General features: G+C 33.5%; 1 protein-coding gene across 2 annotated transcripts; it reads right to left on the minus strand.

Moving 5' to 3' along the window:
* Positions 1 to 4,048: 4,048 nt before the first annotated feature.
* Positions 4,049 to 13,601, minus strand: SOS1 (sodium proton exchanger, putative (NHX7) (SOS1)). 2 transcript variants are annotated; one of them, XM_079052659.1, is made up of 24 exons: positions 13,352 to 13,601; positions 13,023 to 13,249; positions 12,577 to 12,627; positions 12,376 to 12,467; positions 12,182 to 12,259; positions 11,237 to 11,394; positions 11,062 to 11,163; positions 10,846 to 10,963; positions 10,698 to 10,750; positions 10,537 to 10,602; positions 10,201 to 10,245; positions 10,019 to 10,074; positions 8,156 to 8,340; positions 8,020 to 8,067; positions 7,797 to 7,904; positions 7,461 to 7,695; positions 7,089 to 7,391; positions 6,904 to 7,001; positions 6,130 to 6,261; positions 5,832 to 6,050; positions 5,511 to 5,717; positions 5,140 to 5,407; positions 4,748 to 5,049; positions 4,049 to 4,655 (listed from the first exon to the last, which is right to left on the minus strand). In XM_079052659.1, the coding sequence occupies exons 2-24, from the start codon at positions 13,228 to 13,230 to the stop codon at positions 4,263 to 4,265; spliced, it is 3,525 nt and encodes a 1,174-aa protein (XP_078908785.1). In that variant the 5' UTR covers positions 13,231 to 13,249; positions 13,352 to 13,601; the 3' UTR covers positions 4,049 to 4,262. The 2 variants fall into 2 exon arrangements, with proteins under 2 accessions (XP_078908785.1, XP_078908786.1); XM_079052660.1 differs by lacking the exons at positions 13,023 to 13,249; positions 13,352 to 13,601 and adding an exon at positions 12,793 to 12,992.
* Between the last annotated feature and the right edge of the window lie 2,510 nt (positions 13,602 to 16,111).

The following is a 16,111-nucleotide window of genomic DNA, read 5'->3' on the forward strand; positions in this document are numbered from 1 at the left end:
ATTATTTTTAATTTATAATATTTATATCCTAATAAATATGTAGCGTCTGAGTCGACAGGTATGAAATTAATCTATTATTCTACTTATTTCAATTAAAGGGTGGTGAAGGGTTCATGAGTACATTGGGCGTACATTAGGTACGCACGACATACTCCTTGCATGAGCATCATCGGGGAGATCTTGGCGTACGCTGGGCGTACCCATGCGTACACTTGCGTACTCAAGCCTGTTGATGACGCGCCTCCTGGCGCGGGCCAAGAGAAGGATCCTCGGGCCAGAGGATTCTCCAGTCAGCTTAGCCAGGCCCAACATGGTCACTCCAGCAGGGCCCTAGCGCCAGAGCATTTCCTCAGGGTGAGACACCCGCACGGAAGGTCCGGCCCCATCAAGAGCACTCTTCGCTACAGGACAAATACAACGACTACAGGTGACAAAGAGCGGACACGATTGGCCAATCAGAGTAACGGATCCTTTCGGAACTACATTTGTTGTCCCCTTTACAGACCAACGAGGATCCTTAGTATAGAAGGATCTCCATCATGTCTTAAGAAGTAAGTGATCTCTCTCAGTTCTCATCACTCATACCCATATATCTCCCACTGACTTGAACGTCGGAGCGTTTTCCCAGGACATCCTCCCAGAGAACGGCTGACGACCTTGCTTGTTGTGACTTGCAGATCCCTTCGACGAAGGAATTCATCCTCAGTGTCGGTGGTCGGAGCCAAGGTCGCATCATCGGTTGAAACAGACCAAAGAGTATTGCAAGTACCCAGATATGATTGACAGTGTCCGGTTGAAATAGACCGAAGGGGATTCCAAGCACCCAGATACGCTTGACAGTATCCAGTTGAAATAGACCGAAGGGGATTGCAAGCACCCAAACATGTTTGGCTGTATGTTTGTATGGTATGTGATATTTTGGGAGAACTCACTAAGCTTTGTGCTTACAGTTTTCAGTTTATGTTTCAGGTGCTTTCAGCTCGAAGGGGAAGGGCGCGGCCTAATCGCACCACATCACCCTATGGTTTGCACATTTTGAGATTTTGGAAATTTGTACTCTGATAACACGTTGTTATGATACACTTTTGACTATTTTGAGATTGGTATCGTATGACTTGAATGAATTTAAAAACAAAATTTTATCCATATTTTTGGGATGTTACAAAATACTGCATTATAAAATTATTAATTTCTTTTGGTTAATTTTTTTAACTCCTTTTTTGGATTAATTCTTTTTTATTGGAATATTACTTTTAAGTCAAAACTTCAAAAATGGTCCCTGTGGTTTCCGAAAATATCAAGTTTAGTCCCTAAGTTCAAAAAACCTCACAGATGGTCCCTGTGGTTTCAAAAGTTTTAACAAATGGTCCTTTTCGCTAACTCCGTTAGCTTTTGGCCGTTAAGTGAATGACATTTCTGTCATTTCACTACCACAGGGACCATTTATGAACTTTTTGCCTTATTTAAAAAAAAGAAAAAAAATATAATTATTTAATATTAAAGGGTCCCACCCTCTCTCTCTCTCTCTCTCTCTCTTGTACGTCTTCTTCCTAAACAGATCAAGATTCAAATTCCAAATCAAATTTCCACAAGCTTGATTTCATCTGGGTTTTGAATCTCGTTATCAATCAAACCTCAAATTCCAAATCAGATAAGGATTCAAAGCTCTGTTTCGTGTTTTAATTAAATCGAAATCTCTCTATTTCTTTTCCCTGCTCCAGTTGAGCCTAATCTGCATCTTTATCGGACAAAGAAGACTCCCATTATTCCAATTCGAGCTCCAGCTTTTCCGATTCACCCTTTTCCCTTTCTCTTCTTCCACGAACAATCACCACCACCATTTATATGTTATCTCCGACCAACAGCTACCCTCCCCTGCCCCCATCTGATATTTCTTCTCCGACATATCAGAAAGAAAAGATGCACGAATGGGAAAAAACGATTCCGAACAAAATTCACTCAAGATCAGAAAGAAAAGATGCACGAATTAGCTGAACGAGTCGGATGGAAGATGCAGAAGCGAGGCGAAGACTTAATAATCGAATTCTGCAACGAAATTGGGGTCGATAAAGGGGTTTTCAAAGTCTGGATGCATAACAACAAGATGACGTTCAGCGTCAAGAAAGATTCCGGCAACCACAACAACGACAATGGATCTCCCGGCGGTGGAATTGATTTCTTAACAAATAGAAATAACCACCACGAACAATCGAAATGTCTTCCTTCGTATGTTTGCAGATTTCTGAGTAGATTTCAGGGGGATAAGTGATTTATTGGTGATAGATTTGGGTTTTGGTTTGTTGATTACTGATTTGTGTTCTCTTAGGGTTGAGAATCGGGAATGAGGGTTGCGATTTCAAGGAAGGAAGACCGATCAGGAGAGAGAGAGAGAGAGAGAGAGAGAGAGAGAGAGAGAGAGAGAGAGAGAGAGAGAGAGAGAGAGAGAGAGGGTGGGACCCTTTAATATTAAATAATTATATTTTTTTCTTTTTTTTTAAATAAGGCAAAAACTTCATAAATGGTCCCTGTGGTAGTGAAATGACAGAAATGCCCTTCACTTAACGGCCAAAAGCTAACAGAGTTAGCGAAAAGGACCATTTGTTAAAAGTTTTGAAACCACAGGGACCATCTGTGAGGTTTTTTGAACTTAGGGACTAAACTTGATATTTTCGGAAACCACATGGACCATTTTTGAAGTTTTGTCTACTTTTAATTTATTATTTTTTATATAATAAATATTATTTATTATATTATTAATTTATTTTATTGTATAATATTAATTCTTTTTAATTTTATTAGTTTCACCACAAAGTTATCAGAATACGCAAAAGCGTCGCCTGCTCGTCAACGAAAATCTTTGGGATCACTGCCAAAAAACCTTCATTGGAGGTCCTGACGAAACTCTACTAACTTTTTTCATCCAACATCTTCGGTAGCCACCTGCGACAACCTCTTCACAATCTGCTGAAATCCTCCATATCCGACACAATGGACAACAAACTCTTATGAACATTAAAAGTGGTAGTGGTGATCGGGTGATGGTAATGGTGTTATCGCAGGTGACTACCGTCATCATTGATTGTAAAAGGTTGGTGGGTTTCAGTCCGACCTCCGATGAAGATGTAATATTTATTAGGATATAAATATTATAAATTAAAAATAATATTTATTAATATATAATAATTCAATAAATATAAAAAGAAGATATATAGAAATGATCATTGTAGTTTGGTTGGAAAAATGGTCTCTGAGGATATAATATTTATTTTAAAAAAGTTAACAGTCAAACTGTTAAAGTTAACGGAAAAATGACCAAAACTACAACAAAACTTGTTGAAAAGAATCAAAACTACAACTTTTCAAAGGTTTGGACCATAACCACATTAAATAAGAAACCATATGGACCATTTTTGTAGTTTTGTCAAAAAGTTAAGTGACCAAATATATACAAAGGGTATACTTGGTTAACCTCTTAAGTCATTATCCCTTTTTTAAAGATTGGATGAGAATTAGTTAAATGTTAACACTATATATATATATATATATATATATATATATATATATATATATATATATATATATATATATATATATATACAAAGGGTATATATATATATATATATATATATATATATATATATATATATATAATTTTAATAAAATTATTGGTCATATTCATTTGGATAAAAAAATTTGAGTGCCTCTATTATATTTTATTTTGTCTCGAATCCTATATATGTTTGGAACCACCCTATAAACAAACAATTGACATTACAAGAGTTACTGGGTATTTGGGTTGAACCACCCTATAAACAAAAAATTTGAGTGCCTCTATTATATTTTATTTTATCATGTCTGTTTATCAACCAAACCCAACCGGATATTTAGTTCAGTTTGATCTTGGAGTTGGTAAGAATCGAATCTACGCAGGAGGTCTCACGTTTAAATCAGTGGAAGCAATCTTTCTATAAGTTTATGAAAACTACTAGTATTACTTTTCGAAAAAAACTAATTATGATCATAACAAAATAAGTAATAATATAATACATGATCCAAGATTGAGACTGGTTGGTGGGCCCCATTTATTAAAACTTCAAAGAATATAAACAGAAAAGGAAAGGGAGTTGATTTGTTAATTTTACAAAATTACAACACCATACCAGAGATATTATTACCATTATTACCATACTTGACATTTTTAACACCTCTAGAAATTTTAATTTTCTAAAAAGGTTTAAAAAAAAAAAAAGATTATTATGGTCCTATGGAGGTCGTGTGAAAGAGAGTGTACTTGGTGAATCGATTCTAACAATATGTTCATCATCACCACCATCATCATCATCACTTGAATAACCCATTCCCTGATTTTCATTTTCATTTTCATTTTCATTTTCATTTTCATTTTCATTTGTCTCTAATGGTGGGTTAAAACGTGGGCCCGGGCCCCTCATTTCTCCCACTCTCACTTTTCTTCCAACTGTCGCTGACCCTTCGGATCTCACGGAAATCAGCCGCCGGGTTTCTGTCGGTGGGACCCATGGATAAGACCTACTGTGAGACTGAGGCTGAGACTGAAACTGAGACGCCTTTGTGGTTGGTGGTTTTGTTTCTCCGTTTGGAGACGCATGGATACTACCGTGTCTTTCGTTTGAAATCTAATTATTCATTTATATATTAAAATTAACAAACTGTTTAAAACATGTTACAACAAACTTTTTTTTTTTTTTTGAAAGATGAAGGAACATACCATGCTTCCATACATACTCAATTGCATTGCTCGAGCAGAAAAGTTTTTGTTCCCGTGTTGATGATCCTGATTGTGATTGGGATTTTCAAGAAGTTGTCTTGATTTAATATGGCGTTCAGGCCAGATCATTAGTCCACTATGTTCCCTTGAGGGAGATGATCTTCCAGGGTTATTTTCGGCATTATGTGATATTAATGAAGATGTCCTTCTTTTAAGTGTTTCAAATCCACCAATCTCAAACATGATCACCCTTGCCCTTGTCTCCACTACATATGATGTCACATGATGACTAAAACTTGCACCTTTTTAACACATTAAAAAAAAAAAAAAAAATGAAATTAGTCGTTGTTGCTATAACTCAAAAAAAAAAAAAAAATGGATATTTAAATTACCTGCTGTTATTTCTGAGACTCTGAAACTTTTGTCAGGTGATGAAGTAGGGAATAAAGCAGCTGGGGGAGTAATAAGTTCTAAATTCGATTGTGTTTTTATAAATCCTTCTAATAATAAACCAATCATGTTGTGAGGTATTTCAAAACTTTCTCCTGTTATATACGTGCTCATACTTGATCTTTCTGCCACAAGACTTCTTAACTCATGCATTGTCATTTTTTCATATATTTGAGGAAGCAACAATTTCAATAGTATGATTGAGCTTTCCTGTAACCAAAATACCAAAATATAGTATTTTGTTTATTTGTTTATTATAGCATATAGTTTTTACTTTTTACCAGATTAACTGAAATTGTTATTTTCAACTTACCTGCCACAAAAAATCTTCAACTGCATTATCAGTTCCAAGAACTGAAAGTATTTTTTCAGATTCAATGAAGAAGCCCATTATTACAGAATCAGTAATAATGTCACATATGTAAGGCTTTCCAATTAGCACCTCATATAGGCCTAAAGTACTTCCATGTGCAAATGTTGGATGCAATGAGTATTTGTTTCTTATTCTCTTGCTTCCCCACTGTAGAAATAAAAAAATATATTAACCATTTATCAAAAATGATAAAATTGTTTTCATTCCAATGGAATCAACCATTCCGATTCCGATTCCAATTCCATGAAATGGATCAATTACCTTCACGACGCCATTAGAAATCAACCAAATGCCATTAGGTTTGGATCCCTCTTTATAAAGAGCCACCCCACGTAGTTTCATTGTCTCCTTTGTGGACCCCACAATTTGCTCACGAACAGCTTCCGGAAGGGCTCCTAATAAAGGATTTGCACTAATCAAATCATGTGGTTTGGGAATCTTAACTAAAGGAGGATTTCTTAAAAGTTTCTTCAAGTCAGTCTGCATTAAAAAACCAGAATAATTAATTACTTGTAAATTCTTAAACTACCAAAGGGTAATTATGGAAGAAAATATTTACTTGGACAGCATCATGAAGATGAACCAATTCCTTCTCCTCTAATAATCCAGACTTTTCAAGATCTTGAACGTATTCGATTAGATGATTCAGCACTGAATATGTCACTTGCCTTGTTTTTAAAACACGTAAAACCTAAAAAATCATATCATTATATTATAAATTATAATACATGATTTTGCATAAAAATGTATTACTCTTCAAGTATTTATTATTCATTAACTAATAATACCATCGGATTCATATAATCTTGTATTTTCGACATCATTTATCAAATAGAATAAACATTTTGTAACTTTTCAATTAAACATGGACCAATTCTGTAATTTTAAGAAACAGGGGACAATTTCTGTAATTACACTATTCCATAGGGACCATTTCCACAAATATTTGATAATACAGGAAGCAGGAACTATTTCTATAAATATCTGATACTATAAGGACAAAAAATTGTAATCAACCTAAAGTGGCCACAATAGTATATAACTACAGGGACAGGGACTAAACATGTAATTATTCCATTTTCAAACTACAGGGTCACTAAACATGCCATTTCTGTAGATTAGATAATTTAGGTGCAGGTTAGCACAATGCCAAGGAGCATGTTAGCATAAAGGCATGCCTAATCGGTGGCAAGTGTGTATATATATATATATATATATATATATATATATATATATATATATATTTATTTATACATTAAGTGTTTGAAATTTATTAAGTGAAAAAGAAAAAGCACATGAGTCTTCTATAAATGAATATTGTTTAGAGGGTAACCTGTGGAAATGTAATGCGAACATCTTCAAGGAACTTTTTTGCTTCTTCTCCTTCTGTTTCACTCTCATTAATTACAGCCAAAGCAATTTCACTATCACCTACAATAAGAGTAAGAAGTATAATAATGTTAATACCTCAACAAACTTAGTATTTATTTATTTTTTTCCTTATTAAAAGATGCTTACCAATGAAATCATGTAGTTGTTGTCTAGCAATTCTATGAGCACGAAGAAATGCAGCAGATATGTAACATGCAGATTCCAACCTTTCAACTGTGAAATATGTCACAAGCTTTCTAGGAAAAGTGCTTGTTTGGAGAAATTTATAATAATTAGGGAAATGAACATTTGATTTTAATCCATTCCAATCACATAGTGGTTCAGATGACACTAAATCAAGTGCTTCATCTACAGATTGCATTAAAATATTTGCTGTGAACTGATTGATCCTTCCTTCCTCCAACATCCCCCAATAAGCAGCTTGCACACCTAACAAAAATACTATCTCAATGAATTGATGAGTAAGGGTAAAATAGTCATTTAAGAAGAGTTGGTTACCATTTAAGAAGCGTATACGTATATCAAGTACATGCATCTGTTCCACATCATTATCATTATCTGATGCATTAGTGTGAGGGTGAATACGTTCTCCTTCTGCATCATGTAAACATGTGATGTATTTCTTTACAGTGGGCCAATCTGCAGGACCTAATTCTTCATCATCTACAAGATCACTAAATGCCTCCAAAGCTTTACTCATCATCTCATATTTGGTGTAATCCAGTATACGCCTCTACCACAAATATTCAAAACCACTTAATAATAAAAAACCAACATTTTGTAATAATAATGTTTTTGGACACTTTTGCCCCTTCTTTTTTTTCATGTATGTACCTTAGCTGCTGAAAGGGTATTCATTTTTAGCATGCTCAAAATAAACTGAGTAGTTGATCCATTTATGATGAGTGTTAAAAACACAATTCCTCCAGTGAAGAATACAAACTGCATAATTGAGGAAACAATTAGTTTCAAATGAAAGAAAAGTATAGTATAGTGTGTATATATATATATATATTATATATATAAAATTTGAAACAATATAGTGAAAGAAAAGTACCAATACTCCTGTTTCACGATTAATGTATGTGGATGTGTCACTAGATTGCTGTGAAACAAATATAAAAAGGGATTAGTTATGAAATTCAAGTATTTAAGAATGTTTAAATATAAAAGAAATTTGAGGAAAATCTTGCCTTGACTGATAGAGAAAGAGACAATGCCACAGCACCTCTTAAACCAGACCACACAAGTACAATTCCTTCTTTCCAATCCAATCCATAACCAAAATATCTCAAAAATGGATATAATGATCCAACCACTATTGCCCTTGTGAGTTGTAGCAAAATATAAAGGAGGATGAGGTATCCCCAAGCACTTTCTGTGTCAACAGATAATAAAAATATATGAAAAATGCTTAAACATGTAGAGGGAAAGTGGAAAAAATTAAAGGGTTGTTTCTTTTTGACTTAGGGCCCGTTTGATATCTTGCTGACTGGGTCCGGTCAGCACTTTTTGACTGACTCGGTCTGGTCAGCCCAATCAGCATGTTTGATACCCACAAAAAAATTCTTCTGGCCCGGTAAATAGCAGCTGACTCGGTCCTATTAAAAAATGGAGCTGACCGAGTCTCTTATGCGTGTTTCTCATTTTTGCCCTTTGCCTTCTCCATCGCCTTCCCCAATCTCAATAACTTCTGTTCGTTGGCAACTTCCTCCATTGAACAACCCTTCTGCGATCTTCGTCCTCACTCCTCTCGTGTTTCTCGATCGTCTTCAGCCTCGCCGACCACCTCTTCCATCGTCGTCCTCTCCAGCACGACCCACCTGCTGTTGCCATCTCTCTTGTTCTCCTTCCCATCGCGATGAATGCAAACGAGATTTCACCCCCATTTCTGTTAATCAAGCTGCAGGTATAATTCTCTTTCCCTTTTTTTTTTCTAAAAATTTATCAATACTTCTTTATGTATCTACTCTCTCCCTAACTCATTCCTAATCGATTGCAACTGCCCTAACCCCTTATGTTAATGAAATATTTGGTTGTTGATCAATTTGGTGCCTACTGTTGAATATCATTGCCCCTTTATTGTAAGATATGGTTTCAGATTCATGATGAGATATTGGATTCTCTTGATATATTTTCCTTTTGCAATTTGTTTTTTTTTTTCCAGATACATAAACCATGAGTGTGCATTATAGTTCATAGTTCACCTGGGATTTCTCCTAATTGATAATCAAGTCTGCATTCATCAGTGTTCATTTAGCTCATTACTTTTAACCTTATAGTAGGTGAATCAAGTATCTTGATTTAAGTTTTTTTTGTTTGATTTTTGTAGTTGGATAGGTTCATACCAAGAAAATAGATTTATTTTATTTTTATTATTTTGTAGTTGGATAGCTTCTGTTTAGACCTTGAGTATGCAAACATATTCAATGGGTTTTGATTTTGTGGGGGAATTTGCGATTAAAAGTGAACGATGTGGTGGAGAAGGTTAATGAGCAAAAGGACACGATGGTTTTGCTATCTAGGTTATTGCAAAGAAATTTATAAAAAAGCTATATTTTTTCTTTTTCATACGTGCACTACATAGCAATTTACTTTAGTTTGTTGGTTAGTTTCTTTTTAAAACCTACACTAAATGGCAATGTACTTTTTTTGTTCTTTTGTCATACCACTAAAAAATATAATAGAAGGGTAAAATGGTCATTTTCAACAGTCAGCACAACTAGTCAGACGCATAATCAAACAGTATGGTTTCAATCAGATGTAGATTCAGTCAGACTTCAGACCCAGTCAGGCTCTGACTCAGTCAGATCTTACTCAGTCAGAAACTATCAAACAGCCCCTTAGTGGACTTAATGGAAACCAGAGTTAATCTTTATAGATACATTGTAGAGGCTTAATGGTTTAAGACCTTACAATGTCAGTTGATAACGATTCTCAGATAAACAGTGGTAACAACTTTTAGATAGGAGGGTAAAATGGTCATTTTTCATATTCAGGCTGTTCATTCAGTCCAAAAAAGGATTAGTGTATGTTTAATGGATAAGAGAGCTTACTTTCATGTTTAAGAATACTGTCACTTCCGAGTATACCTTCAGCTATGACTACTCCACTACAACATAAAAGAAATAAAACTAATAAAAAAAAATCAAGTATTTCTCATATTTAAGTAACACACACACAAAGTTTGTGTCTCAAAATAATGAAATAGAGAAATTTCTGTTGTGGGAATGCATACCTCAGGATGAAGATAAGTGTATTAGCAATATATGCCACCATTTCCCTGCATTTCAAAATGAAGGGCAAAAAGGGTATTACAAAAGATTTGGTACTCTCATACTCTCATTATGCATGTTTTAAGAAGACAATAAAGAACTAGAACACGCATTAGGTGTCAATGCAAAGATGATAAAGATAAATGAATGCAAAATTTTGCTGAAAGGAAACCCTTTAAATCTTATAAAACAGCTTCAATATCAGAAAATAAAATTCACTTAAAAAGATTTTACACAATTCATTGTCCTTTAAAGTTGATTCCTATGTAAGATAACAAGAATAAAGTGTATGAAAATACCAGAAATGATGCAAGCTTTGTTGTCCTTCACCCTTGAAAGCAGTTCTAGCAACAGCAGCATAGAACCTGTTCATATATATTATATTGTTGATTAAAATTAGCATTGTTTTCAGTGTATAGATATAGAAAGAATATTAAAGGCTTAAAGCAATTCAACTCACATTCCCAAAGTCATCACTGTTAATACTCCAGAAATATCAGCACCTTCTTGAGACTATCAAAAGAAGATAGAAATTTAGATTATAGTCATTATACAAAATGTATTTAATAAAATTAAATGTAGCTGTGTGAGTTTAAGAGGAAACATACAGCAAAGTAAGCAAGGTAGCTAACAGCAAGAGTCAACGTGATTTCTATCACTGTATCATTGAAAATAAATCCAAGCCACAAATAAGACACCAAACCAAATGCAATACCCATTCCCACACTGATTCAAATTCAAATAAATAATATTATCAAAAAGACCATAAAAATCATATAAACAATTCAAGATTAAAAAAAAAAAAAAAAAAAAAAAAAACTTACGCTCCAAGAGATACTGTTGCTAAAAACTTGATGACAGAACCCCAACTAAAGGTTGATCCAGTTACCATTCGGAAGAAAAGTGTATACACAACAATTGCAGTTCTGAATGTAAAAATGTAACTTGTTATGATGGAATGGAATTGGGCAAGGTAATAGAGGAACAGAAAATTGATACCCATCATTCATTAATGATTCGCCTTCTATAATAGTGCTTAGTTTTTTACTTGCACCAAGTTCTTTTAACAAAGCAACAACAGCAACAGGATCTGTAGCACTTAGAAGTCCTCCAAGCAGCAATGATGTTTTCCAGCTCCAGTTATATGGAAAAATTAGCTGCAGTTATATATTTTGGTTCTTCTTAAAAGGGGAAACTTCAAATTATAAAAAAAGCCATATATTTTGGGCATTACTTTGGTTTAACCACTAATACTTTATTTTTCCAATCAAACCATACAAAATTTGAGACATTTTTCCAAGGGTTTAGGTCATTTTTGGTCACTTAACTTTTGGTTTTGTGCTCATTTGGTCACTTAACTCTTTTTAAGTTTTAAAAGGTCATCAAACTTTTGGCTTTGTGCTCATTTAGTCATTTAACTTTTGGTTTGGTCACATTTAGTCACCTAACTTTTAAAATTGTGCTCATTTAGTCACTAAACTTTTAAATTTTTTCAAAAGTTTAGTGACTAAATGAGCACAATTTTAAAAGTTAGGTGACTAAATGAGCACAAATCTAAAAGTTAAGTGACCAAACCAAAAGTTAAGTGACTAAATGAGAACAAAGTCAAAAGTTTGATGACCTTTTAAAACTTAAAAAAAGTTAAGTGACCAAATGAGCACAAAACCAAAAGTTAAGTGACCAAAAATGACCTAAACCCTTTTTCCAAATCAACCATTTGACCTATTATACCTAAAATTCTAAATTAACCATTTGGAGGAGTTATATGAGGTGAAACTGGTTAATTTGGAAAAATGTCTGAAACTTTTATGGTTTGACAGAAAACAATAAAGTATAAGTGGTTAAACTGCTATAGTGCCCAAATTATAATGTTTTTTTTTCTGTAATTTGCACTTTTTAGAAAACAGAAAATGGCATCTTAAACAGCAAAACCCCAAAGAAAACCTTTAAAGCTGCTCCAAGAATGAATGTGGATATTAGAACCCCAGGCCCAGCAAGAATTATCATTTGTGTCATGCATTTCTGTAAAGAAAAGTAGAATTTATTTCAAAGAATAATCTTACAAGTTACATTTAAAAAAAAATTACAGAGAGTTTTGGAAACTACAGACACTATCATAAAGAAGTATAGAATCAAACCTTTATTTGATGCACCTCCATTGAAAATGAACTTTCAAAAAGAAGAGCAGGAAGAAAAACAGCTAATAGAAGATCAGGATCAATATTTGCCCCTGCACATGAACCAGATATATGACTTAAAGCATACAGCACTATAACATACACAAAGACTTTTTTTTCTTTTTGAAGTTCATTTGAAGAAAAGAAGTTGATTGAACTTACAGATCCGGATTCCATCACCAATTTTTCCCAACCGATGGCTTGTTCCATATTCTACAGAAGAAAGATCTTTTGAGTTAGTAAGTAATTCCTTTTTCCCATAAAAATATTGCAATAGTTACTTTAACTAATGTTATCTACAAGGACAAAAATCTAATTTATCATCAAATATATTAGGTTGAAATTGATAAGAACACTGAACCCTTTTCAGTGGCTTACTTTGTTTCAATCAGTTGATCTTGAACTGAGTAGGGAGTATATAGCGATTCAAATCATAAACGAGAACTAAGGAAACGAGATATCATAAACCTCAGCTGGAGAAAGTATGATGTTATAGTTCAACTGAACCACATACATCAAATCGTGAACTCCGATTGTTTTCTTCCACGCAAAATCAAATCAAAACAACGAATGAAGACATGATCACGTAATTGTCGAATTACACAAACCTATTGATCCCATGGCGATGCCTAGAACGAGCAGTGCTACTGTATAAGGAACTCTAGTTCCTCTAAGTAAATGCCTCGATGCGATTCCTAACACCAATGAAATCCCAACGAACAACACCGCGTCTGTAGGATTTGAAGACGACTCGGGATCAACCTCCTCCGCCGCTATTATCACGTTTGGCCATGGGCTTTCAACCACTGACACCATTGCCAACACCAATTGAGACCTTCATACATCACCAGAAACAAAGGAATGTCTATTCATACACATACACATACACATACACATACATCAGATGAACAAAGTAAAAGGGGATGAGAAAGCAAACCAGAGGATCAGGAGAGAAATTGAAAGAGACAGGGGCAGAGTGATTTAGCAGTAGTCAAGTCAAACACTACACACTTATGATTTGAATCTTATTGCAATCGAAGAAAGACAAAATCCAGTGAAATTGGAGTGAAGAGAATATTACATATGTTTCAGTTTTTTAAATAAGAATCCTGTAATTGACGGTGTTAAAGCGTCGAACATCTACACGATACTCCTACCGGGAATATTGCCATGAATTTGGTTTCTTAGATGTACAAACTACAAACTACAAACAAAAAGGAGGTTTGACCAATTTATATAATCAAATGTAAATGTAAATTTATTTTAGTTTAGTTTAGTTTTCTTATGTTGACATGATGTTTTTGTGTCACTTTCTTTCTTATTTCATTCAAATAAATAAATGTAATTTTCTTATTCATTTCTATCTTCTTGGACTAGTGTGATTATCTTTAAATTCTTTATGAAATTAGGACACACAAAGACAAAATAAAAAGTTAGAACAATTTTAGTGATAAACTTATTTTATAACTTAATATTTTTGGCATCTTATTTTTCTATTAATTTTGACCTTAAATCAAATGGCATCTTCAATTATTAAGTTTTTTTCTAATAGTTGTTCTTATATGAATTTAACTTATTGATCTTTATCTATTTAAAATATTTCATAAACATTCTCATTTAGTCTGTCGTTTTTTAACACACATAATATTTCAATACGAACTATTTTAAATAAATATGATCACTAGAGATTAGTATATAATCGTTTCGTAACTGAAAAGCTATGATAGAAATAATTTATTAGTTGAAGAAATAGAAAATATTTAAAACTAGAATATAGGTAAGGATGTAAACTTAAAATATCATTAAAAAGAAAGGGATGGATGTACAAAAAATTATAGTGTATAATATATATTGAATATATGTATTAAGTGGGCAATAAAAATATACAAAAAAAACTATACACTCCACTACAATGGTACTAAGTGGTGATAAGTGGTTAATCAAATAATAAAAAACTATAAAATAAGTCAACGTTGGAGATGCTTTTATACACCATTAAGAAAATAAAAATTAACGTGGTTCACATGATTGATATGTTCATTATGATTGGGATGATCGCGATACATCCACGTGTTAACGAAATATGTTTTAATTAATTTCTGAACAATACAATTATATCGTTTACAAATACAATATATAGGGAGTAGACGTGCACAAAAATGGTTTTGAAGCGGTCTGGTCTCGTGTGGTTTTTTTAGGTCCCAATTTGGTCAAAACTAGTCAGGTTTCATGGTCTTTGCTCTCACTTTTTCAGTTTAGATTTAAGTTTTTTTGGACTAGATTTTCTTTTCAGGTTCGTATACATAAATAGTTGTATTAGATTGTTGGTAGGTAGGAGTTTGGTCATTTCATAAATGTTCGAGTTAGGTTGGAGTTATATTGTTGTTAGGTCAAAGTTTGGTGGTTTATACCGAGAGTATCAATATTATGACCATTTACCTTCCAAGATCCTAAAAATAGGTGATGATTGGGTTTGTGTAACCACACATAGAAAAAAAAAACTCTTTTAATTTTAATGGTTACAATCTCGAATGATATTGTTGTATTTGTTTTGACAATTTAACGACAAACCAATGGGAAACTTTTGATTTGGTTCAAAGGGCTTCTGAGTCGTTGAAAATGCATTTCAAAAATTATGGTGGTTTATATACAAGCGAAGGGAATTATGTCATTGCATGTCACACAAACACCCGACACCACATTTTTTTAGAATGTAACAAATGTGTGAATAAATGTGAAACTACACTTAAACATGAATATTTCATCAAAATAAAAAGACTTAGAAATCGGTTCATAACATTACATACGATTAATCATTGGGTAAAGAATGGCTAAACAAAGAGCGGCTAGGCTAGATAGTTTTAACAAATACTTTTATTATGTAGTGTAACTTATAATTAGTCATTTTAACAGTTTAGTATGATTTATAATTAATCATTTACATTGCCTAAATCACTTATTATTTTCAAAATAATATGTTTAAATACCAAACAAATAGTGATAAGACAAAACTATCACACCCCCAGTCGGCGGCGAAAACGCCAGGCGGTGGGACAACACCATAGATCACAGTCATTGCATACATAAAACAGATACAAAAAATAACATAAAAGTGAAAACTTTATTACTGAAGGGAAATTACATAAGCCCTAATCTAGGGTTACAAGAACTTGAAACTACAAAAACAGGCCTCAAACAGTAGGTTGCTCTATAAAAGTACTATACTAGTATGCAATCCCATGATTATTCCGTTAGTGTAAACTTCTAGCTCTTAATTCCCTGAGAATACATGTGATTTTGAAGAGTGTCAACATAATGTTGGTGAGTTAACATGTTTGAAATGTTTGAATCAAACGTACTTTTAAAAAAAAGTAGGTTCTCAAATATGTATATAAGTGTCGTCCCAGCTTATATATTATGCATGAATTAAGTACTCTCTCAACATTACAATGAGTCCTTATAACTGAGCTACCGACTAGATCGAAATGCCCTTCCCAATGCTTCATTGGACGTCGTAAATGATAGATAATTATCACCCATTGTGACTCGATCGTCAAGGTTGTAGCTAGCAACCATAAGTGGGGGTGTCAACCCGTATAGATCTATACATTACTCTCTCGCTCACAAAGATTAACAGTTATAAGTCAAGGGTCTTCTAAGTATTGCACTTGGGTAATGAATATGTCTCATGTAACCA

This window comes from Lactuca virosa, chromosome 5 (assembly GCF_052849685.1).
Source record: "Lactuca virosa cultivar CGN04683 chromosome 5, Lactuca_virosa_CGN04683_v6, whole genome shotgun sequence".
NCBI classification, from domain to species: domain Eukaryota; kingdom Viridiplantae; phylum Streptophyta; class Magnoliopsida; order Asterales; family Asteraceae; genus Lactuca; species Lactuca virosa.